Source organism: Oryctolagus cuniculus, chromosome 8 (genome assembly GCF_051225735.1).
Source record: "Oryctolagus cuniculus isolate XC-2025 breed Fujian yellow rabbit chromosome 8, ASM5122573v1, whole genome shotgun sequence".
NCBI lineage: Eukaryota > Metazoa > Chordata > Mammalia > Lagomorpha > Leporidae > Oryctolagus > Oryctolagus cuniculus.
The window spans coordinates 106446501-106470854 of record NC_142874.1 but is presented as its reverse complement, the minus strand read 5'-3'; the positions used below and the strand labels follow the sequence as shown (position 1 = coordinate 106470854).

At 42.1% G+C, this 24354-nt stretch overlaps 1 protein-coding gene across 5 annotated transcripts in view; it reads left to right on the top strand.

Moving 5' to 3' along the window:
* Positions 1-24354, top strand: part of HERC3 (HECT and RLD domain containing E3 ubiquitin protein ligase 3) — a 143420-nt gene that overhangs the window by 100208 nt on the left and 18858 nt on the right. For all 5 annotated transcript variants that reach the window (XM_008267611.5, XM_008267612.5, XM_089303086.1 and 2 more), the window contains 7 exons: positions 4067-4090; positions 4184-4273; positions 5755-5925; positions 7745-7888; positions 10155-10321; positions 15012-15078; positions 15562-15644. In XM_008267611.5, coding sequence (XP_008265833.1) covers positions 4067-4090; positions 4184-4273; positions 5755-5925; positions 7745-7888; positions 10155-10321; positions 15012-15078; positions 15562-15644 — 746 coding nt within the window. The remainder of the gene's footprint in view (positions 1-4066; positions 4091-4183; positions 4274-5754; positions 5926-7744; positions 7889-10154; positions 10322-15011; positions 15079-15561; positions 15645-24354) is intronic.

The following is a 24354-nucleotide window of genomic DNA, read 5'->3' as shown; positions in this document are numbered from 1 at the left end:
TTGCATCCTTCTAAGTTAGGGGTAGCAGTTGTGGCACAAGATCATTCAGATTTATTTTTTGCATAATACAGAAATGCCGGAATGAACCCAATTTCAAAAATATTCCATATTCAGAACATAAAAATCAGTGAAACTGTATTCAAATACACAAACTCATAGACTGAATACAAATTCTGTAGGTGTAAAAACAGCCCTTTTTCATGTGGCTCTGTAACTGATTTTTTTTTTAAATTTTATTTATTTATTTATTTGAGAGGTAGCATTACAGACAGTGAGAGGGAGAGAGAGAAAGGTCTTCTTTTCATTGGTTCTCTCCCCAAATGGCCGCAACCATCGGAGCTGTGCCAGTCTGAAGCCAGGAGCCAGGTGCTTCTTCCTGGTCTCCCATGCGTGTGCAGGGGCCCAAGCACCTAGGCCATCTTCCACTGCTTTCCCAGGCCACAGCAAAGAGCTGGATTGGAAGAGAAGCAGCCAGGACTAAAACTGGTGGCCATATGGGATGCCGGCGCCGCAGGCAGAGGATTAACCTACTGCACCACAGCGCCAGCCCCTGTAACTGCTTTTGCCTGAATGCCCCTGCCTCCTTTGCCTGCTGTGGAGCTGCAGCCTTGGGTTGTGTAAGGCCTCAGTGCCTTCCTGCCTGCCTCAGTGCCTGGCTCTCTGTAGACCACTGACTCTGGGAAGGATCTCTTTGGCCTTGGCTCTGTCTCCTAATGAAGCAATTTTGGATTTCTTTTCAGCCAGCCCACACAAAGGAAAGAATGGTAACCCTGCCCTCAGTTTAACAACTCTTCTTCTCTGGTAGCTTAACCTTTCCTCCAAGACTGGGTTCTTTCACTTCTGGGGCAAGGGGTGACAGGAAGAAGGACAGGAGCTGCAGAAGATGGGTGTTAAAGAGGGGCTAGAAGGACTCGGGATGGATTGTGGGAAGAGAGGCATTGCGGAGAGCAGATCCAGGAAGCTTTGGGATGGGAGAAATGCTGTGGCTCCTGGTCTGTAAGCAGAATGTGATGGAGTTTGCTGATAGACCTCAAGGGTTTTGGGTCTCAGTTTCAACAACCTGGGAAAATGGAACATTTCTGATGCTTTGGCCTGAAGCTGTTAATGTCTTACCTTATCTCCTGTCCTCTTCTCCATTCTTGGATCCCTGTAATCAAGTTTAGGAGCTCCCGTCGCTTTTTTTTTTTTTCTTTTTTTTTTTTTCTCTCTCTCTCCTCTAGTTAGCCTGGCGAACTTTCCCCAGCAGGGCTTTAAGCCTTGTTCCCTCTAGGCTCCTTCTGCTGTTTCCCCGCCAATGTCTCGGGTTACTGAGGGTTTGCCTCACCTCTCCTTCCAGCAAAGATGCGTAGATTCCGTGGCTGGGCTCCCAAGCGGTGGGCATCCTTGCTCTCCCCATAGGTCCTTCGTGTCACATCCACTAGATCCGGAAGAGTTTCCTCTGCAATGGTGGAGTTAGAAATGTGCCAGGGGATTCCAATTCAATCCCATCAAGGTGGCATGTACCAATGCCATCTCACTAGTCCAAGTGATCAATTTCAGGTCACAATAGATCATAATGATAGGTCTAAGAGTCAAAGGGATCACATAAACAAGACTGCTAATACTAACTGATAGAATAAAAAAGGAAGAGAACAATCCAACATGGGAAACGGGATACACAGTAGGCTCATAGAATGGCAGATGTCCTAAACAGCACTCTGGCCTCAGAATCAGCCCTTAAGGCATTTGGATCTGGCTGAAGAGCCAATGAGAGTATTTTAGGCATGGAAAGCCAAGACACTCTGGCAAAAAAAAAAAAAAAGAAAAAGAAAACCTAAATGAAAGATCTTTGCGAGTGAGATCCCAGTAGAAAGGGCCATCAAAGAAGGAGGTACCTTTCTCTGAAGGGAGGAGAGAACTTCCACTTTGACTATGACCCTGTCGGAATAAGATTGAAGTTGGCAAACTCAAAAGGCTTGCATAGCCTTGGCAACTCATGACAAGAGCCTAGGGTGATTACTGATGCCTTAAACAAGAGTGTCAAATTGTTAAGTCAACAAGAAGAGTCACTGTGCACTTACTCCTCATGTAGGATCTCTGCCCTTAATGTGTTGTCCAATGTGAAGTAATGCTATAACTAGTACTGAAACAGTATTTTACACTTTGTGTTTCTGTGTGGGTGCAAACTGATGAAATCTTTACTTAATATATAGTAAATTGATCTTCTATATATAAAGATAATTGAAAATGAATCTTGATGTGAATGGAAGGGGAGAGGGAGCGGGAGTTGGGAGGGTTGCGGGTGGGAGGGAAGTTATGGGGGTGAAGCCATTGTAATCCATAAATTGTACTTTGAAAATTTATGTTTACTAAATAAAAGTTAAAAAAAAAAAAGTTTAGGACCTCTCAGAATTTCTCTCTTAACTGTAGTCACTGATAATCACTTCTTCAGTATCACTTTACTTCAAAACTCTACCTTACCTTACACACCAATATATATTTGAGAATCAACTAATCTCTTCTGAAAGGAAAAAAAAATTCTGAATATTGGCACCAGTGTTAAGTCCACTTTCCCAAATTGCTCGTACCTTTTTTGTAGATAACTAGATAGAAAGATAACTTTGCACAGTGCTTTGTTATGATGATTTTTTGTTTTCCTCAATCCCAAGGAATTTGGTTGGTAGGCATGAGAGTGAGTCAGATCAGCCTGGAATTATGTACAGGAGTCCATACCCGGTGTCACTGGACTGGAACTGTCTTTCATTAGTGTTTGTTAGCTTCAGGACGTATTCCAAGATCCCTAATGGAACTTAATTCTAAAAGATTAACAAGGTAGATTTTAATTAAAATTGCCTTTAAATTATTTCATTTAAATGTCCATGTACACAAAAAGGTGTGTATATACTTCTCACACATATAGCATTTAAACAATTATAAAGCCAAAGCAAATGTAGAAATTAAGTACAGACAAAACGCCAAAATCAGTGGGATGCAGATTGACTGCACTGACTTACTGTTATGAACAGGCAAGTCTTGCTGAGGCTGAGCCCATCTTGCCGCTTGCAGCGTGGGTGAGGACTGCCTGCTGTCAGGCCTGGCTGCTGTGACTCAGCTCCCTTCTCTGCTGCTAAAGCTTATTCATCCACCCAGGCCTGCAGCGGCCTTTCGTTGGTACAGGTGCAGCATTTACCTGCCAAGACTGCTTTTTTCATTATCTGTGGACATTTTAAGTATTAACCTGACAGCGCAGTCATTAAAATAAATGTAAATCATTTGGTATGACATTATCATAAGCAGGTCATTCAGAATACATTTATCATTTAAAAAATTCATAGAGCACTCTGAGAAGAAATCCCCGGTTTCTGTTGGAGGAATATTGCTGTGGAATAACATGATTTATAGTGTTAGTTTTTGTTGCTTCTGTTAACAATGCTTGTTCTGTAACCTAACAAAAACTTTCTGAAGAGATTCCCTCCCCCCAATAAATGAAATTGTAATGTCCTCCTAGATATACGCCATAGTGGTTGAATTTATTCACTGCTAGTCTCCTCCCTAGAGAGTTCATCACCACATTCATGTATTGATGGAGTACCTTCTTTAGGCTGAGCACTGAGGCAGGGATGGCTTACTGGAAAAAGCTCTGTCGAGAGCACTCACAATTCATTCTCAGGATTTAGTTTCCCCAGGGGTAATGCGCCGGGTGTGTGTGTGTGTGTGTGTGTGTATAGGAAGATGCAACATGCTAACAAATAAAATACAGTCTGTATTGTACACTTTCCCCAGCAAACTAAGGCTCAAAGTCAAGACTGTAAAGCTCCTGGTTTGGAGTCAGATTTCTTATAAAGAGAATTCTGTTAATCTTGTGGATTAATGGAAAGTTAAGTGAAAAGAACTTTAAAGTCCTCAAAAATTCTAATTGGAATTTGCTCTTTTTTTCTCAGTCTACATCTGTCAGCCATTCAAATGTTATTTCCACTACCAAATAGATGGGCTGTATGGGTTTTTAAATTTATATTATACCTTTAGGGAGGTTAAAAATTCAAATTTTGTCATCTAAATAAGAGACTTTTTATTTTTCTTTACACAGAAGGCCAGACCATCTATAATCCAGGTAAATGATCCTTCTAGATTTATTTACGTATTTTTCTCCAGCGGAATTTTCAATGGAATATGATAATATTGCCACTAATATGTTTTATTCTAGGACACCGTAACACTTTGTTCCTACCCTTTCATCTTTGATGCCCAAGCTAAGACTAAAATGTTACAGACTGATGCTGAACTACAGATGCAGGTATGAGGTTTTAAAAATGATCTCTTGTGTTTCTCACATCCAAGAATGCAGTTGTAAGTTTTCTAATTAGGAGTAAGTATGTTTGCACGAAATGCCGTGGTAATTCTTAAACCTGTTTTTAAGTTTTTCACCAGCTTTATATTAAACAGAGCATACATTTGTGATTGTACATTTATGTGGATCAGCAGTTACAGTTGGCAAACAATTTTTGTAAAGTGCCACCAGCCCATATTTTAGGCTTTGTGGGTCATGTGGCATCTGTTACAACCTTTGGCTTTGTTATGGCACAAGAGCAGCAACAGATAATACCTACTGAGTGTGGCTGTATTCTAATATGTCTTTCTGTGTGTTGAAATTTGAATTTTATATAGTTTTCACATGTGGTAAAATATTCTTCATTTGATTTTTCCCCCTTCTATTTAAAAATATAAAAAAACACACACATTACCTCAAGGATTCTACAAAAACATACTGTAGGCTGGATTTGATGTACAGGTCCATTCTCTATTGACCCCTGACAAAGGGAATTAAATGGAATTTGGTAATTCCTTTATGAAATAAAAACTAGAGTTTCAGAGATTTTTTTAAAATTTATTTAAAATGCTTTTATTATAAAATATAATTGTTTTTTGACAAGCCTACAAAGAGATTTGTGAATTGGCAATATAAATCAACCAATCCCGACTATTGATGGATATAAATGTAACTTTCTATAACTTCTTCGTCTCTTTTCCTTTGTGTGTGTCTGTAGCTCTGTATTTAAATCATACCTATCCATATTTGCCTATTTTTGTGGCAGTTTGTCCATTATATTTAAAGAGAACAGGTCACACTGAAGTACCTGGCTCCCATACCCACCTCTAGCTCCCAGCTTCAGTTTCCTGCTACTGCAGACCTGGGAGGCAGAGTGATAGTTTAAGAGTGGGGTTTTTGTTCTCTACATGCGAGACCTGGACTACATTCCTGGCTCCTGACTTCAGCCCCTATCATTGCAGGCATTTGAGGAGTGAATCCGTGTATGGAATTTCTGTCTCTCAAAATTCTTATTCTCAAAAGGATTTTTTTAAAAAAAGAAATAAAGGCTTTCCAGAAAAATGAACACTTTTCAAAGTGTAAAAACCCTTTAACAAGTAGTTATTAGGCTTCCTTTCCTACCGTTTTTAAAGTTTAGAGTTTTTACCTACTCTCATGTTTCTTTAAGTGCAGCAGTATTTTCGTCTTACTCAGTTCATTTCAGTCACTCTCCTGGACATGGTTATACATCACATGATTCATAAACTCTTTTAGCTAATCTCTTGGAGTCCAGATTAGCAAGATTTGAGTGCTGTGTAAACATAAGTAACTTTGAAAGTCCGGGGAAGTTAAGAGAAAAGGTCAGAATGGAGATGTAGTCGGGCCCCTCGGTTGAGAGGCACAACTGTTGGCTGTGCCTGCTCACGGGTGCCCTCAGAGTCATGGTGTTCCTGGCTGTGCCGTTGCAGGTGGCGGTCAATGGGGCCAACCTGCAGAACGTCTTCATGCTGCTCACCCTGGAGCCTCTGCTGGCCAGAAGCCCCTTCTTGGTCCTTCACGTTCGCAGGAACAACCTCGTTGGAGACGCCCTCCGAGAGCTGAGCATTCATTCTGACATCGATTTGAAAAAACCTCTCAAAGTGAGCCCCTTCAGCATTTCCCCTAAATACCCTCCTTCCGAGTTTTCTTTAAACGGTGTTGAGGAAACAGCAATGGTCATCTTATTAAAACCGTGGAGTGCAGCTCTTCCTTTCTTTCCTTTCTTTCTACAAGAATTAAATCACAAACAGAACATCTCAACAGCAGATAGAAAGCCAGTGGATTCTTGAAGGCTTCCTGGTCTTTGCTGCTGCTATCTTTGGTGTACCTGTGCCAGCCTTACCAAAAATGAGCAGGTAACATAAACACCAAAGCTTCAACTCGATGAAGTTATGAAGCTATCATCTAGGAAAATTTTGGATAACAAAGATTTAAGAGAAGGCAAAACAGGAAAGCAGGTAGTGAAATCATCTGGGAAGTGACTGGACTCTTATGAAGTTACTAAGAAGTTGTCTTTCCCTGTACATCACACGTGTTTCTATTATACTTGCTGTATCCCACAGCTTGGCACAGTGCATTCTAAACAGAAGGTATCCTAGAAATATTTACTGAGTTATTTGACGCTGTTTAAAGTCACACATCTTTTCCTGCAGATGACTCCTATATCTCATATTTCCCATTCCTCTTACAAGTTACAGACACATACCTGCCACTTGCAACACTGGCATTCCATATCAGAGTCACAGTTCAAGTCCTGGCTACTCTGCTTCCTGCTAATGCATCTGGCATCAGCGTGGCCTAGACCTGGCTGTTGTGGCCATCTGGGGAATGAACCAACAGATGCAAGATAGATTGATATTCTGTCCTCCCTCTCTCTCCCTGTCATGCTGCTTTTCAAATAAATAACATCTTAAACAAGTGGCTAGTTTGGAGATTTGGCTACTATATTAAAAAAATAAAGCCTTATAAGCAAACACTAAACTGAGCCTCTCTCTAATATTGTTTCCCTTTCAAAGATTTGTAATAGGTAGACATCAGTCCTAGCAGTCAGCCTGATGGTTCTCCTTTGAACTTCTCGGTTGTATTTTTGATAATGCTTTTCTTTTTGCTGCCTGTTTTCAATGAGTAATTTGAATGAGTCATTTCTTGCTTGTAGTACGTCTGTGTGAAGTCTTCTGCCATCCGTGTAGTCAGAATTCTGTTTTTCCTGTGGAACTCAGTTGCAAATACAAGCTTTCAGAAATCCTGCTTCTAGCTCCACCTGAGCCATTGTCTGTAAAATGGGGATAGTAATAGCAGTCCCTAGGCATAAGGCTGTTCTTGAGATTAGGCTAATGGAGTTGTTTAAGTGCTGGCGTGATTTTGCTGTTGCTGTTACTCTGAAGGACCACGCGGGGCCCAGCATGCTTATTCACAGCCCCTCAGAGAGCCCATGTCAGTCCAGGATGCCTTCCTCTCTTTCACATGGATCAGTTACTTCCAGAACTCTATTAATAGTGATTGCTTCCAGAAAGTATTCCTTTATGTGAGTTAATCATTGCTTTTCTCTAGGTACCAGAATGTTGATCTCTCATTATGTATTTGACTCTTTGAAAAGAAAGTGTATTCTCTAATTTTTGTGTGAGCTTGCTGTACTGTCTTACAATAGATGGTAGCCGGTCTGTAGACATAGAGTAAACTTCTGACTTCATCCTGTCCTTTGAATCACCTGGGAAAAATTGTGCACATCTTGAAATACCTTGTTAAAAATGCTACCAACAATAATCAACAGATACACTTTGCAGTTTTCATTGCATCAATGTCTACTGTTTGTTATGTTTTTCTTTTTTTGTCCTGACTTTAGAATAGAATCTGCTAAAATAAAAAACAAACTTGCTGTAGATCTTTCTGATATATTAATTTTGTCTTCATTTTATTAAGGTGATCTTTGATGGTGAGGAGGCAGTGGATGCTGGTGGTGTCACAAAAGAGTTCTTTCTTTTGCTATTGAAAGAACTTTTGAATCCCATCTATGGAATGTTTACGTACTATCAGGATTCAAATCTCTTGTGGTTTTCCGACACGGTAAGTTAGCAAAGTCACAATTAAACAGATGAATTTAATTTAAATGCCTTGTTGTCAGTCCATTCCCCTTTTTCTTTAGATTGGCAAAAGGGAATGTAACAAAGATAATTATTTAAAATGTCTAAGTAATCTAACCAGTCTTCATTTTTCACCTGTTACCCAGGCCTCATTGAGCAATTTTTTTAGCCATCAGCTCTGTTTCCAGTTCTAGTAGATAAGATCCAGATCTTGTAAAAGGACCATAATGTGATCAAGAAATTGGTTTTAGTAACAGTGATAATGTATATGAATATACACACATCCATACACACTGATTTTTGGGAACTAGGAGAGTTTTAAGAGACATTCTAATGTAAACCAGATTATAGTTTTTTTCTGCCAGGGTTTAATCCCTAGATCTGCACTGTACCACAAAAGGTAGCCACCAGCTACATGTGGCCACTGAAATTTTATTTAAAATGAAATAATATTAAACATTGATCTGTTCAGTTGTACTAGCCACATTTCAAGTACTCACAGATAGCTAGTGGCTACCATATGTTGGTACTTCAAAAAGTTTGTGGAGATCAGAATTAAAAGTTTGTTTTAGGGGGACTGCATTGTGGCACAGTGGGTTAAGGCACTGCCAGCGATGCTAGCATCCCATATGGGTGCTAGTTTGTGTCCTGGCTGTTCTTCCAACCCAGCTCCCTGCTAATGCACCTGGGAAAGCAGCAGAGATTGACCCAAGTTCTTGGGCCCCTGCACCCACGTGGGGGACCCAGAAGAAGCTCCTGGCTTCGGCTTGGCACAGTCCCGGCTGTTGTGGCCATTTTGGGAGTGAACCAGCAGATAAAAGTTTCTTCTGCTCCTTGCCCCTCCCTCCCCCATAATTCTGCATTTCAAATAAATAAAATAAATTTTTAAAGAAGTTTATTTTGATGCAAAAAACCTGAAATCCCTGTGTAGTTTTTTTTATGTAATATGCGTTTTCTTTTTTAAGATTTTTTTTTTTTGACAGGCAGAGTGGACAGTGAGAGAGAGAAACAGAGAGAAAGGTCTTCCTTTGCTGTTGGTTCACCCTCCAATGGCTGCCACGGCCGGCGCGCTGGGGCCAGCACACCGTGCTGATCCATCAGATGGCAGGAGCCAGGTACTTATCCTGGTCTCCCATGGGGTGCAAGGCCCAAGTACTTGGGCCATCCTCCACTGCACTCCCTGGCCACAGCAGAGAGCTGGCCTGGAAGAGGGGCAACTGGGACAGAATCCGGCGCCCCGACTGGGACTAGAACCTGGTGTGCCGGCGCCACAAGGCGGAGGATTAGCCTAGTGAGCCACGGCGCCGGCCTCTTTTTTAAGGTTCTATTTGAAAGGCTGAATGACAGAGTGAGAGAGGGAGAGACAGTGATCTTCCATTCCCTCATTCACTCCTCCGATGGCCACAAGAGCCAATCCCCGGCCATACTAAAGCCAGCAGCTTAGAGCCTGGAACTCCACATGGATGGCAGGGTCCAAAGCATTTGGGCCATTTTCCTCTGCTTTCCCAGGGAGCTAGGATGTTAGTAGGGAATTGGATCAGAGGTGGAGCAGCCAGGGCACAAACTGGCACTTTTTTTATATATATTTATTTATTTGAAAGTCAGAGTTATACAGAGAGAAGGAGAAGCAGAGAGAGAGGTCTTCCATCCACTTCCATCCACTGGTTCACTCCCCAGCTGGTCGCAATGGTGTCAATCCAAAGTCAGGAACTAGGAGCTTCTTCTGGGTCTCCCATGTGGGTGCAGGGGCCCAAGGACTTGGGCCATCTTCTACTTCTTTCCAGGCAATAGCAGAGAGCTGGATCAGAAGTGGAGCAGCCAAGACTTGAACCGGCGCCCATATGGGATGCTGGCACTGCAGATGGTGGCTTTACCTGCTATGCCACAACGAAAACTGGCAGTTTGATACTGGATGCCAGTGTTGTGGGCCCTGATAACCCACCCTGCCCAGCGCCAGTTCCTTTAATATGCATTTTCAATGAACTTTGTGAAGACCCCCTACTATGAGACAGCACAGAATAGAAAGTTTGTATCATTGCAGAAGGCTGTAAGGACTTCCCTACTCCAAATGAGCTGTACGTGTTGTCTTTTTGGGGATCACTGAATTCTTGTCAGGAGTGTTTCTGTGCTAAACACTAAACATTTAGGTCACTAAATGTTAATGAGATCAAATATTTTCAGCATAAATAATGTTTTGAGGGCTGCAGACACTACGTTTCTTCTTTAACATGTTTACCTGTCCTAAAAAGTGTTTTGTAGAGCACAACTGGTTTCACTTGATCGGCATAACCTGTGGTCTCGCTATCTACAACTCCACCGTGGTTGACCTCCACTTCCCGCTGGCCCTCTACAAGAAGTTACTAAATGTACAGCCTGGCTTGGAAGACCTGAAGGAGCTGTCGCCCACTGAAGGAAGGTACAAAGCTCCAAGGCGGGCACCTCGGTGTGGGGAGCTGTTTGGCTGCCTCTGGCACTGGGGTTCAACTTTGAACATACACATGTACAAATCTGAGTTTGTTGAAACCTGTTAGATACTGTTGTGTAGGCTCTGACTTAAGACAGTACTGGCGCATAGCTTCTTGCTTGAGGCATTTCCTGTGTCGCTGTAAGGACAGAAGGGAAAAAGGAAAAGGGAGGTCATAGCTGCCCAGGAATACAAAATAATCTATGCTTTCCTTAACTTGAGCAAAAGCGAACAACTCTGAGGCTCATGGGCTAGAAATAACAAGAGTGGATTTAAAAGGAGCCTTTTTCAAAGCTCAGTATGTCATTTACATACTTAGACAATCCACCCAATTACAGTGTACAGTTCATTGATTTTTAGTGTTCTCTCAGAGTTGTTACCATCGCCACAATCACTGTCAGAATATTTTCATCTCCATAAAAAACCTGGTGCTCCTTTGTCATTATCCTCAGCCTCTTTATCCCTCTGCCCTAGGCAACCACTACTCTATCTTCCACCCCTATCAACTTGCTGCATACTTAGGAGATTTCATATAAGTAGAATACTATAATATGGGGGTCTGTGTATTTGGCTTCTTTTGCTCATCATGCTTTGAAGATCCATCCAAGTTGTCGTATATATCAGTGTTATGTGTATTGCATTGTCCAGATAGACCACATTTAGCTTCTCCATTCCTCGATTGATGGACATTGTTTTTTGTTTGTTTGTTTGTTTGTTTTTTTGACCACTATGAGTAATACATTTGTATATAGGTTTTTGTGGAGCCATAACCATAAGATTTTAGGTCCCTTGGGTGCATACCTAGAAGTGCAAGCTGGAACATGTGGTATCTCCACATTTAGGTTTTTGAGGAATGGCTAGACTGTTTTCCAATGTAGTAGAGTCATTTTTTGCATTCTCTTTCTTGCTCTTAAATCCCCTTTAATCCTTAAGTTTCTTTCTTGATTTTGGTAGCATAACATCAATTTACTTAAAACAAGACAAAACAGCTTCCACAGGAGGGAACATCTTTTTTATGGAAAAAGGGTACTGATTTTAAAGTCAAGCTACTGAAGGGATAGTCTCAAAAGTACCCTTCAGAAATGAACCTCTCAGGCCTCTTGAGTAGGGCACCCTTAAGGTGGAACCATAAAGAGTAGAAGGGGTGGGACACAGAGAGGAAGAGAACTTAGAAAAAATATTTGTAAAAATGGTAGAGGGGACCCAGGCAACATTAATTTTTTTGGTAACCAGAAGAGAAGGCTAGAGGGTGGCAGCAGTGTATGCTATGTACTTTGCCAGCCTGGCTGAACATGGTGTATTTCAGTAATGATTTTGGCTGAGTAACTGCTTGCAGATTGAAATTCCACAGTAGGGTGAATGAGCATTTGGCACACTGCTTAAGGTGTCTGGTGTTGTGACATGGCAGGTAAAGCTGCCACCTATGATGCTGGCATCCCTCATGGGTGTTGGTTCATGTCCCAGCTACTCCACTTCCAATCTAGCTCCCTGCTAATGGCCTGGAGAAAAGCAGAAGATGGCCCAAGTGTTTGGGCCCATGCCAGTCACATGGGAGACCCAGATTGAGTTCCTGGCCCAGCCCTGGCTATTTTGGGCATTTGGGGAGTAAAACACTAGATGGGAAGTTAAATGCAGGGTGGGGGGAAGTAAAATATTGAGAGCTATCCCTTTAAAAAGAATTCACAGTAGGAATTTTCTTCATAGGCAACTCTTGATGGAATAACAACACTGGTACTCACTGAAGAAAGTTTAAGTGAGGTTCTACTTATCAGAATATGCTCTCTTGAGACCTGGAAAATGATTTTTTTTTTTAAATAGTCATTTGGCCACGGTGGCCATTGGAGGGTGAACCAACGACAAAGGAAGACCTTTCTCTCTGTCTCTCTCTCTCTCACTGTCCACTCTGCCTGTCAAAAAAATAAAAAATAAATAAAAATAAATAGTCATTTGGGAGACAGAGGCAACAAGAGACACACAGAGGGCACCTAAACACTGGTTTATTTACCTAATGCCTACACAGCTGGGCCTGGTCCAGGGCTAAAGATGGGTCTTGGAAATACAATCCAGGTCTCCTGTGTAGGTGGCCAGAACCCAATATTCTAGACTGTTGGCTACTGCCTCCCAGGGTCCACATTAGCAGGAAATTGGAATCAGGAACCAAACCTGGGAATCTAATCTAGCTAGGCACTCTGATGTAGGACACTTGTGTCTTAACTGACAACTTAACCACTAGGCTGAAAGTCTGCCCCGTATTGTTCTTTTAAGGATATATATATTTTAGTCAGCACCACGGCTCACTAGGCTAATCCTCTGCCTGCGGCACCAGCACTCTGGGTTCTAGTCCCAGTTGGGGTGCCGGTTCTGTCCCGTTTGCCCCTCTTCCAGTCCAGCCCTCTGCTGTGGCCCGTGAAGGCAGTGGAGGATGGCCCAAGTGCTTGGGCCCTGCACCCGCATGGGAGACCAGGAGAAGCACCTGGCTCCTGGCTTCCGATCGGCGCAGCACAATGGCCTTGGCGGCCATTTGGGGGGTGAACCAATGGAAGGAAGACCTTTCTCTCTGTCTCTCTCTCTCACTGTCTAACTCTGCCTGTCATATATATATATATATATATATATATATATTTATTTATTTATTTATATATATTTATATATTTATTTATTTCAGCATTCCTTGGTGTGACAAATAATAAAGAGTATCATACAGAGCCCTCTGTGTTAATAAATACAAGGGCATTAAGTGATGCCAATCATAATCCTAAAAACACCATCTAGGTATAATCTCAAAGGTTGAAATCTCAGGAGATCAAAATCCCTAAAGGCTAAATCACAGTCCCAAAATATTAAAATTCCCAGTGTTGAAATTCTTAAGACCACAATCCCTATTGGAGAAAAAGGCTTTATAAGAGGGATAGATAGTTGATTTCTGGGGAAGGGATCGTGTGTTTTTGGTTGTACACAGGATGATTGCAACAGGTTTGGCAGAATGAATACCTAGAAACCTTGTAAAGCATTATTTTCAGCATATAGATGATGGTGAAGGTATTTCCAGAGGAGGGTGGTGTGTGGGTCTGAGTGGACTGGGTGGAGAAGATCCACCTTCCTTGTGAGTACCATCCAGTCTGTCGGGACCAGAAGAGAACAAACATGGAAGGCAAATTGGTCTCTGAAAGCTGGGACAGTTTGACTCTGCAAAAGTACATTATGAAATGTTGACTTTGTGTGTAAGGATTGTGTATGTACATTAAAAACGTTCAGGTTTCCTCTGTGAATGAAGAGATGCCCTTTTGTATATCTGCATTTGTGAAAAAGAAAAATCTCTTGATCTCAGTTCATTGGGTGACTACAAATGCAATTGTGATCCAATGTGGTTTTTGATCAAAAGACTAAAGCTTTTTTGCCCTCTCGCTGCTGGCCAGTCAGGCTTCCCCTACCTGACAGTAAACCTTTCCTCTAACAAACAAAAAAAGACTAAAGTTATCAATCATGGTGTTTTGGATGACCACAATTATAAAGCCAGTGCACACTATTACCAGCCATGGTGACAAACATTTATATATTTTGTACTTTGACTTAGGTCTTTATGAGTTATCTGCTCATAAGTGTTCTACATCATGACAGTCTTTAGTATACCTGAGTGTGCTTGCAAACATATGCGTGTTTCTGTTACCAATTTCATTGTGTACAGTGGTAAATTAGATAGTCTGTCATGTTTTATGTTTCTCAGGTCTCCTTTTAAGAATGTAAGTAAATGTCTTTTAAATATTTTTTATTTAAAAATTTGAGAGGCAGAGAGAGCGAGCGGGCACACATGAGTGCTCCTCCCCACTGGCTCACCCCCCCACCCCCCAAACGCCAGCAACGACTAGGGTTGGGCAGGGTCAAACCCAGGAGAAGGGAACTTAACCCAGGTCTCACATATCCAGCTACCTGAGCTGTCATTGGTGCCTCTTGGAATCTGCATTAGCAAGAAGTTGGAGTCAGGAACTAGAGCCAGATATTGAATCCAGGCTCTCTGATACTGGGATGTGGACATCTTAATTATTTGGCCAAATGACTACCCCTAAAGAATTTTTTAAAATTATTTTTCTAAAATTATATTTTGAGATGTTAGACTAATAGTTTTTGATTTTGGGGGGATTTCACCATTCAGGATTATGGGATTTGGAGTTCTTTTTGGAATTATGGCTCAAACCTACCAGATTCCTAAGTAGATGAGGTGACTGTGTTGAGTTTTTTTTTTAAACGATGAAAGGGTTATTGTACTAATACATAAGAGTGAGCCAGTCTGTAGGACCACTGTAGTACCATCTTCATATATATATATATATATATATATATGCATATATATAGCAGTGCCAGGGTTAAGAGAACACAAATTCATCAGATATAAATCCATCTGAATTTTTCCTTAAACCAATTAGATTTGTTAGTACAAAGAGGAGCAATTAAGTTCCTACAGATGGATTGCCATAATTCTTTCCAAGGGATAGGAACGTGATTTTTCTAACAGTCTGGAATTATGTTCATTCTTGAGTCATCTTTTATAGTTTTTCATTGCAAATGATGTGGACATGTAACTGAAGCAGAAACACTACTGCACTGCTGAGCCTCTGCTTTCCCTTTTCTGTCTCTCTGTGATCAGGAGTCTTCAGGAGCTTTTAGATTACCCTGGGGAAGATGTCGAGGAAACTTTCTGCCTCAACTTCACGGTAAGAGTTTCCAGTTTGCTTCTGACTGTGGCTGTCGCTTTCATCACACTTATGAGTCATAGTTAATGCTCATTTTCCTGCAAATCAAAGAACAAAGCCAGGGAGTAATCTGAATCAAATTGTTTTAGTCATGGTGTTTTGAGTATTGCAGGAATTCAATAAATGTGTTGAACAAATGAATCTTTGCATTTAGGAAAATTAGTGAAGCATTATTCCCCTTTACTCCTGGTAGTGTACAAGATATTTCATTGCTAGAGTTAATGTCATTTTCGCCTTGTTTACATCTGTTAGCAATTCCATGTCTTAAAGGATTTTTTTTTTTAATGCTGATATTTTCTGACTTAGGTTCTTTCAAGAATTTTCTATGGTAACCAATAGTTATTACACTACATTTGTTCCTAAAGCCTTTCTCAGTTGATTTGATTCTAAAAAATAAGTGGTAAACAAAATTGAAATTTGTATTTTTTCATTCCTTAAATACAGATCTGCCGAGAAAGCTACGGAGTGACTGAACAGAAGAAGTTGATACCTGGGGGAGACAAGGTGACTGTGTGCAAGGAGAACAGGTTAGTCCTGACCTCAGACTGATGTACATGTTGCTCCCTTATTTCTCTGCAGTTGAACTTTTTAGACTCGGACTGAAATTACATTCTGTTTCTACAGAGAAAAGTAAGGGTCATAGAGCAAGAATTTGCAAATTTTAATGAATGTTTAATAGTAAAACAAGCACCAGAACTAGATTCAGGAGATAATTGTCTTAGTTCTGGACCCACATCTTACTGGCTTTGATTCTTTGCAAATCATATAAACTATTTGGTCTCAATTTTCTTCCCTGTATAATGTATATTTTAGTACAGTGGTTGTGAGAATAAAGTGAGATAATTTATGAAAAATATTTTGGAATGAATTCTCAGTATCTAGAATAAGGTTTCTGATACATAGAAGAATGCCTAGCACAACTATGTTTTAAAAAAAGTTGAATAAATGCAGGTTAGAAAGGTGCTTACAGTAGTAGGAATACAAAATTGGTGTGTGTTGGTTATATAATTGATAGTAGCTAATGTCTCACTATATATGGGTGATATGAAGTCTGTGTTAATAACAGTGCTGAAGTTTCTAATACGGACAACTGACTAAAAGGCAATAGTCTATAAAGCAGACTGTGTGGAGAAGTTCCATATTGAATATGTTGATTTTTGACATGTGACTTCATTTGGAGCAGAAAATCTGCATGTCTTCCACAAAAGATCTTTTCTAAATTTTTTTTATTTTTACTTGTGATACAGAGATCTTCCATCTGCTCATATACTTCCCAAATAACTGCAGTAGCCAGGGCTGAAGCCAGGAGCTCAGAACTCAATCCAGGTCTCCCACATGGATGGTAGGGACCCAAGTACTTGGGCCATCATCTGCCTCCCTGGATGCACATTAGCAGAAAACGTGATCAAAAGTGGAGGAGCTGGGGCTGAGTCCATACACTCTGATATGGGAAGTGGGCATTCCAAGTAACAACTTGACTGGTGCCCAAATATCTACTCATTATGAAGCATATCCTATGTGAATATTTTGTTTGTTTATGCCACCCACAATCACCAGCGAATTTGACAGGTCAGCTAAAAGAACCACAAAGAAGTATGCAAGTACACAGTAAATAAAAAATAGGGGCTGGCACTGTGGTGCAGCAGGTTAAAACACTGGCTTGAAGTGCTGGCATCCCATATGGGCACCAGTTCTAGTCTTGGCTGCTGCTCTTCCGATCCAACTCTCTGCTGTGGCCTGGGATAGCAGTGGAAGTTGGCCCAAGTCCTTGGGCCCCTGCACCCACGTGGGAGATCCAGAGGAAGCCCCTGGCTCCTGGCTTTGGATCAGTGCAAAGCTTCATTTAGGGTGGCTGAGACGCTTCAATAGGAGAGGTTGGCAGTCTCTAACTGGGAGGGCTGTAGTGGATGAAGCCTCTGCAGAGGAAAGCAAGGCTTCATTTAGGGTATAGACAGAGTTATAAGTGTGGAGAAACCAGGTACTATTTGGAAGCATGCTGGGAAATGAAGTAAAACTAATTTGCTCTGGTCTTTAATTACTCTAAATAGTTACAAAGATGCAATCGGAGGTCCTATGAAAGTCACCCCATCCAAATGGTCTGCCTTGGTTTCCTTCCATAAATCTTTTCGTTTAGCAATAGTAATACCAGGAAAACTAATCTGCTTCATCTTCCATCCTTTGACATTTTTCAAAACAGCCAGATGCTGATAGGATCTAATATAACATTCAAGAGCCAGTGTTGGCCCGCGCCGCGGCTCACTAGGCTAATCCTCCACCTAGCAGCGCTGGCACACCGGGTTCTAGTCCCGGTCTGGGCGCCGGATTCTGTCCCAGTTGCCCCTCTTCCAGGCCAGCTCTCTGCTGTGGCCCACATGTGCAGTGGAGGATGGCCCAAGTTCCTTGGGCCCTGCACCCCATGGGAGACCAGGAGAAGCACCTGGCTCCTGGCTTCAGATCAGTGCGATGTGCCGGCCGCAGCGCACTGACCATTGGAGGGTGAACCAACGGCAAAGGAAGACCTTTCTCTCTGTCTCTCTCTCTCACTGTCCACTCTGCCTGTCAAAAAAAAAAAAAAAAAAAAAAAAAGCCAGTGTTGTCATGTAAACCTTCCGTGAAGTTTGTTATCTTCGAGGCCTCATCTCTGGGGCAAATGTGAGCTGTAATACCAGAGTTAATGTAATGATGCAGGTGTTGCCGGATACCGAACACAAATGGCTTCAGGTGATGAAATTGTCTCGAGTCTGAAGATCTCACATAGAGGCTCCTCTCATCTCAAGTAGATGTTGCAATCAAAGCCCTTAGTTGGAACTAAAAGCATTTTATCTATATCACTGGGGTGCTTTTGTTCAAAGCAAAAATTTTCTTTTCAGGACTTGCTTTTTTCTTAAAAACAGCCTTATTATTCCCTACAGTCTGATCATGTTTTTAGAATCAGAAAATTTATGGCTGATCCATAAAGCAGAGTTTTTGGCCCAGACTTTGTTTTCCCTCCTAGTTTTGATGATCCTTATATAACATATATGTTTGTGTGTGTATGTGTAGATATGTAGTTTTGGGTCACCTAATGATATTTAGTCCATGGTGGGTGGATTATAATGGGCTGAAAAATCCTTATCCCTCAGTGATGTCGCAGCAAACACAATGTTGGGGCAGTGCATTTCTCATGTGTCTGTGGTGATGCTGGTGAAAACAAACCTGTTCCGCCAGTCACTTGCAAGTACAGCTTGTGCTTAACTATGCAGAGTACAAAATACTTGATAATGACAGTGCTTCTAGTTTATGCATTTACTGGATACTTAAAAATATTATTTATTTGAAGGTCAGAGAGAGAGAGAGAGAGACAGGAAGATATATCTTCCATCCACTGGTTCACTTCTCAAGATGACCACAGAGGCCAAGGCTGGACCAGGCAGAAGCCAGGAGCCAGGAGCCAGGAGTTTCATCTGGATCTCCCTTGTGGGTGGCAGGGACCCAAGCACTTGGGCCACCTTCTGCTGCTTTCCTAGACTATTAGCAGAGATCTGGATCTGAAGTGAAGCAGCTGGGATATAAACCACCCATATGGGATGCCAATATCACAAGTAATGGCTTTTACCTGCCATAATGCCGGCCCCCATACTATACTTTTAATGATTTTAGAATGTACTCCTATTCATAAAGATGTACTGTAGAACAGTATGCTGGCAGCAGCCCCATCCATCTCATGTTTACTGGGTCTCTTGATCACTCAAGAGGCTGCCTGGTGATTGACCTGTCCATCTCATGCTCTGTGCTATTCATACACCAACACATTTGCCTGACAATGCGCTTTTTAGAACCTGTCCCCATGATTAAGTGACACGTAACTATGATAGCCTTTAGTCTTTCAAAGGGTGTCTTTGCTTTCGCATCAGGTTTCAGAAGATAACGTGTGCATCATTTGTCAGAGCGAACTATGTTGTAGGCAAGCAGCCTGAGGACGGGAACTGTTCAGAACACCTTTGTGCTCTGGGGGTCACCGTAGTGCTCTGTATGCCCAGTGCCCTGGGTGGAGAACGTGATCTGGTGCAGGCAGAGAAAGTTGGCAACCCTGGCTGCAGTCCAGGTCCTTGCTGGAACCTATAGCTCCTTTGTTTTGTTTTCTTTCTGCTCTGAGTTTTCCTCTTGTCCCTCTGCTTCTTTTTTCCCTATTACTCTTGTTATCTTTTTCCTTTTTCAACAGATTTTTTTTTTGAATCAACAATTGAATCAACTGACAGTTGTAAGACACAGTGTGTGGGAATACTGAAGTTTACCAGTCTGTTTAGGGTAATGAGTACAACCACAAATGGAATATGGAGACCAGATTGAGTGTCTGAATCTGAAGGCATTCAGAGGAATCAAGCTGGACAGGTGCACTGGGAGGACAGAAATGGGACGGAGCTGGGTTTGGAAGCCTGCTCAGGTTTGGTCATTGGCAGGTAGAGAAATGAAAGGTGCCCTGTAAAGTAGCAGGTAAGCCCTGGGTGGTTATTACAGACGGTGAACAGTGAGTGAGGGCAGAGCATTGCTGGGGAACCCTCATTGGGACACCCCACGTTAGCTGAGCTAGGGGACTAGCTGTAGGAGATTTTGAGAGCAAAGGCAGGCTGCATTCACGAGTCATAAGGAGCTGTTGTGGGTTTGTAAGCAGAGGAATCACAAGATGATACAAGTGGGTCCATCATCCTCTCCCACCGACACTGTTCTCGCATCGCTGCCATAGATGTGCTCATGAACATTGCTGAACCCCATGAGTGGTCTTCAAGGCCAGTGACCCCTGGCCCAGCCAGAAAGGCACACCTTTGTTTAAAAGGCAGGCAGATCCCTTTTTTCTGGCTTCTCAGTTATTTGCCTGTTTGACTTCAGGGCTGCTCCTGACAACACATTTACCACAGGGAGATGCCCGATGATGCAGATGTTCTTTAAGAGAAAGATGAAACATAATTCCATGAGTGATGGGAAAGTGAATCTCTCGTAGAAAAACAAACTCCAACTTAGTTTCTCTTCCTACACACTCACTACGTGGATCCCTTCTGTGACCCCAAAGGGTGTGGAGGATTTCTCCCCTTCTCAAGCAATTAATTCCCCAGCAGATAACCAGGTGTCCTGTACTCTAATTCAGTGCCGACCCTGTTTACCCGGAGGTAGTGTCAGATCCCACAGGCTGAGGGCTCAGCCCCACAAAACGGTCCTCCCTTCTTCACATGCCAGAAATTAGGGCTCCTGCAACTGCATACTCAGGTTTGAATAATTTGGTTGAGTGGTTCATGGAATTCATGGAAACACTTGGATTATTGGTTTATGATAAAGGATAAGTCAGGGATCCAGGTGAAGAGATGCATGTGGTGAGGTCTGAGGGGCGGGCCATGGAACTACGTGCTTGCTCCGGGCAGCCCCCATCAGGAACCTCCATGTGCTTGGCTATCTGCAAGATCTCAGAACCCTGTCTTTTGAGGTTTTTGTGAAAGCTCATCACAGAAACATGATTAAAGCATGACAGCTGTGCAGAAATGTGCTTGGACAAAAAGGAATGAACTCGTGCTGATACACTGATGAGGGACCCAGCAGGCCTGCCCAGATTCTTGTTTGGAAGAGGGGTCTTATGACCCCCTATCAGACAGGGAAGATCAGGGAGCTCAGTTTCCCTGTGGTTAGATCTTAAGGCAGGAGGAAGTCGAGTATCTTTTTAGCTGCCACGACCTGCCTTTGAGGGGGATGAGGAGGGCAGAAGGTCAGAGAGAGATACCTGGAGTGGCGCCCTGGCATTACCGCAGAAGACTTATCTTTTACCTTTCTTGCTCTGAGGCAATTCCGAAGCTGCTTTAGGAACCAAGGACAGCAGGTTCATATTTTAATCTTATTGCTCTGATCATTCTGGAAACCAGTAGGACTATGAGGGTTATGACCTAAGGAGTGCAAATGAAAACCAAAAAATATATCCCATAGTATTACAGAAGGGAATCTGTATTATTATCTGATGTATAACAAAAAATGGCATGGGGGGGGGGGTTTACTGTGGCTTTCTAAGCAATAGCAGCTAAAGTTTTTCAAGTCTTTGTACAACAGTGTCCCACGGTGCTAGATGCTGCTAACAGGGGATTCCAGTACACTGTGTCTGAGACTGAAGTGTGGAACAGCTCCTGTGTTGACTTGGAATTGTCGTTTGGCTTTTCCTCGTGCACTCAGTGGGCATGCAGCTCATCCACTCTGCTTTAGGCACTGCCGTGTATGTTTCTGTGTCACTTTGTGACAGGCAGGGGACCTATTGCTGTCAGAGTTACTGGGTTGCTTAGTTTTGATTGCTATAACAAAAAAAAATAGTTTGAGTGGCTTTTCAACAACAGACATGTATTTCTGACAGTTCTGGGGGCTGGAAGCCCAAGATTGGGCTGCTTGGTATGGTTGGGTTCTGGTTCTGGTGAGGGCTCTCCTCAGTTGCAGGCTGCTGACTTCTCACCATATCTACAGGTGGTAGAGAACAAAGAGAGGAAGTGAGTTCACTCCTGACTGTTACAAAGGCACTAGTCCCATTTGTGAGGGGTCTGTCCTTATGACCTCCTGTAATCTTCCCAAAGGCCTCCACTCTGAGTGCCGTCACATTGGAAGCTAGGGTTTCACTCAGTGAACTTGTGAGGCACAGACATTCAGTCTACAACACTGTTAGACAGCTTCCAAGAACCTGGTGTCATCACTGCCACACTACCTGATGTAGCTGTTGTGGTCATCAACAATCAGAAAAAACACAAGTGAATTATTTTTTCCCTTTTATGCTGTACACAACAGAAATAAATCTTGGCAGTGAAGTGCATTGTGATCCTGGTAAGACAGACTGTGTGAAGTTACAAAAGCTGATTCATTCCAGCTTCTATTTCCTTTGTTATATGCCATGATGTAGTCACTGGGGGTCCTGTGTTGTGTGACTAAGGAAATGAATTGCAAGAACTATAATAATGTAACTGCTGGAGTTCTAAAACTTGGCACTGAAGTTAATAGTAAGATACTTGCTGTGGTAGCTTTCCTGGAAGAAAATTCAACGAGAATACCAACTCCATATCTGTATTCTTTTTTTTTTTTTTAACTTTTATTTAATGAATATAAATTTCCAAAGTACAGCTTATGGATTACAATGGCTTCCCCCCCATAACTTCCCTCCCACCCACAACCCCTTTCCCACTCCCTCTCCCCGTCCATTCACATCAAGATTCATTTTCAATTCTCTTTATATACAGAAGATCAGTTTAGCATACATTAAGTAAAGATTTCAACAGTTTGCACCCACATAGAAACACAAAGTGAAAAATACTGTTTGAGTACTAGTTATAGCATTAAATATCAATGTACAGCACATTAAGGACAGAGATCCTACATGAGGAGTAAGTGCACAGTGACTCCTGTTGTTGACTTAACAAATTGACACAAGAAGTTTTTAACAGGTACGATGACATCTTTTCCACAGCTGATGTATCTGAGAAAAGGAGCTGGTGAGGCCAGGAGCATAAAGTGAGTTCATGAATGGAAATATCCAAGAGCTTGTTTTTATTGTAGATTCAGAGTGAATCCAGAGACAGTGACCCAGTGTGACCCATAGGAGGCCAGGAGGATGGCATTCTGCTCAAGCCCAGAATTTCTCTACTCTGGTGCTGTTGACATTTCAGACAGTTCTTTGCTGAGTGTTTGTGTGTGAGTGTGTGTGTGTGTGTGTGTGAGAGAGAGAGAGAGAGAGAGAGAATGTACCTGTGTCTAAGTGTGCCTGTACATATGTTGGGCACAGAGGGTGTCTTGTGCGTTCAATATGTTTAGCTGTACCTTTGCCCTCTATCTGAAAGATATAGGGAACAGCTCCCCAGTCCCTATGACCAGAATATCTATGGGCATTGTCAAGTATTGACAGGATATGTCTCTTTCAATACCACTATAGCTGGAACCTACACATTTGGTGATTTTTTTCCTTGGCTCTTTTGGTAAGGAACCACTTTTATTTAATGCATATAAATTTCCAAAGTACGACTTATGGATTACAATGGCTTCCCCCCCATACCGTCCCTCCCACCCACAACCCTCCCCTTTCCCACTCCCTCTCCCCTTCCATTCACATCAAGATTCATTTTTGATTATCTTAATATACAGAAGATCAGCTTAGTATACATCAAGTATGGATTTCAACAGTTTGCTCCCACACAGAAACATAAAGTGAAAAATAATAGATGATTTTTTTTTAAATGATGATGAAATCAGAGCAGACCTATTGTCATGTTTAATCCCAGTGAGAGTCAAGTTGGGAATTGATAATTTCTTTTTCTTTTTCTTTTTCTTTTTTTTTTTTTTTTTTAACAGAGGATCAGTTTAGTATGCATTAAGTAAGGATTTCAACAGTTTGCACCCCCATAGAAACACAAAGTGAAATATATTGTTTGAGTACTCGTTATAGCATTAAATCTCAATGTACAGCACATTAAGGATAGAGATCCTACATGAGGAGTAAGTGCACAGTGACTCCTGTTGTTGACTTTACCAATTGACACTCCTGTCTATGGCATCAGTAATCTCCCTATGCTCCAGTCATGAGTTTCCAAGGCTATGGAAGCCCTCTGAGTTCTCCGACTCTTATCTTGTTTAGACAAGGTCATAGTCAAAGTGGAGGTTCTCTCCTCCCTTCAGAGAAAGGTACCTCCTTCTTTGATGACCTGTTCTTTCCACTGGGATCTCACTCGCAGAGATCTTTTGCTAGAGTGTCTTGGCTTTCCATGCCTGAGATACTCTCATGAGCTTTTCAGCCAGCTCCGAAAGCCTTTAGGGCTGATTCTGAGGCCAGAGTGCTATTTAGGACATCTGCCATTTATCTGTAACTCACTTAACTGTGTAGCTCTTGTGCTAGGACAGACAACAATTCTAAGCCAGATGGAATGGAATAGAATACAGATATGGAATGGCAGATGTCCATATCTGTATTCTATTCCATTCCATCTGGCTTAGAATTGTTGTCTGTCCTAGCACAAGAGCTACACAGTTAAGTGAGTTACAGATAAACAGGTAAAAGGGCATCTGTGGCTGAATGCTGGTGGTGGTGTTGTGGCCGGATTGTCAAGCCGCAGCTGGTAGTCACATCTGGATAACACCGTATTACATGACCACTAATTGTTAAGTATTTCCAGACCCTACACCATGGGGTTATTACCATTAACAAAAGACCTATGCATTAGTCGACATTCCCCCAAATTTGACACAATTAAGTTAAAT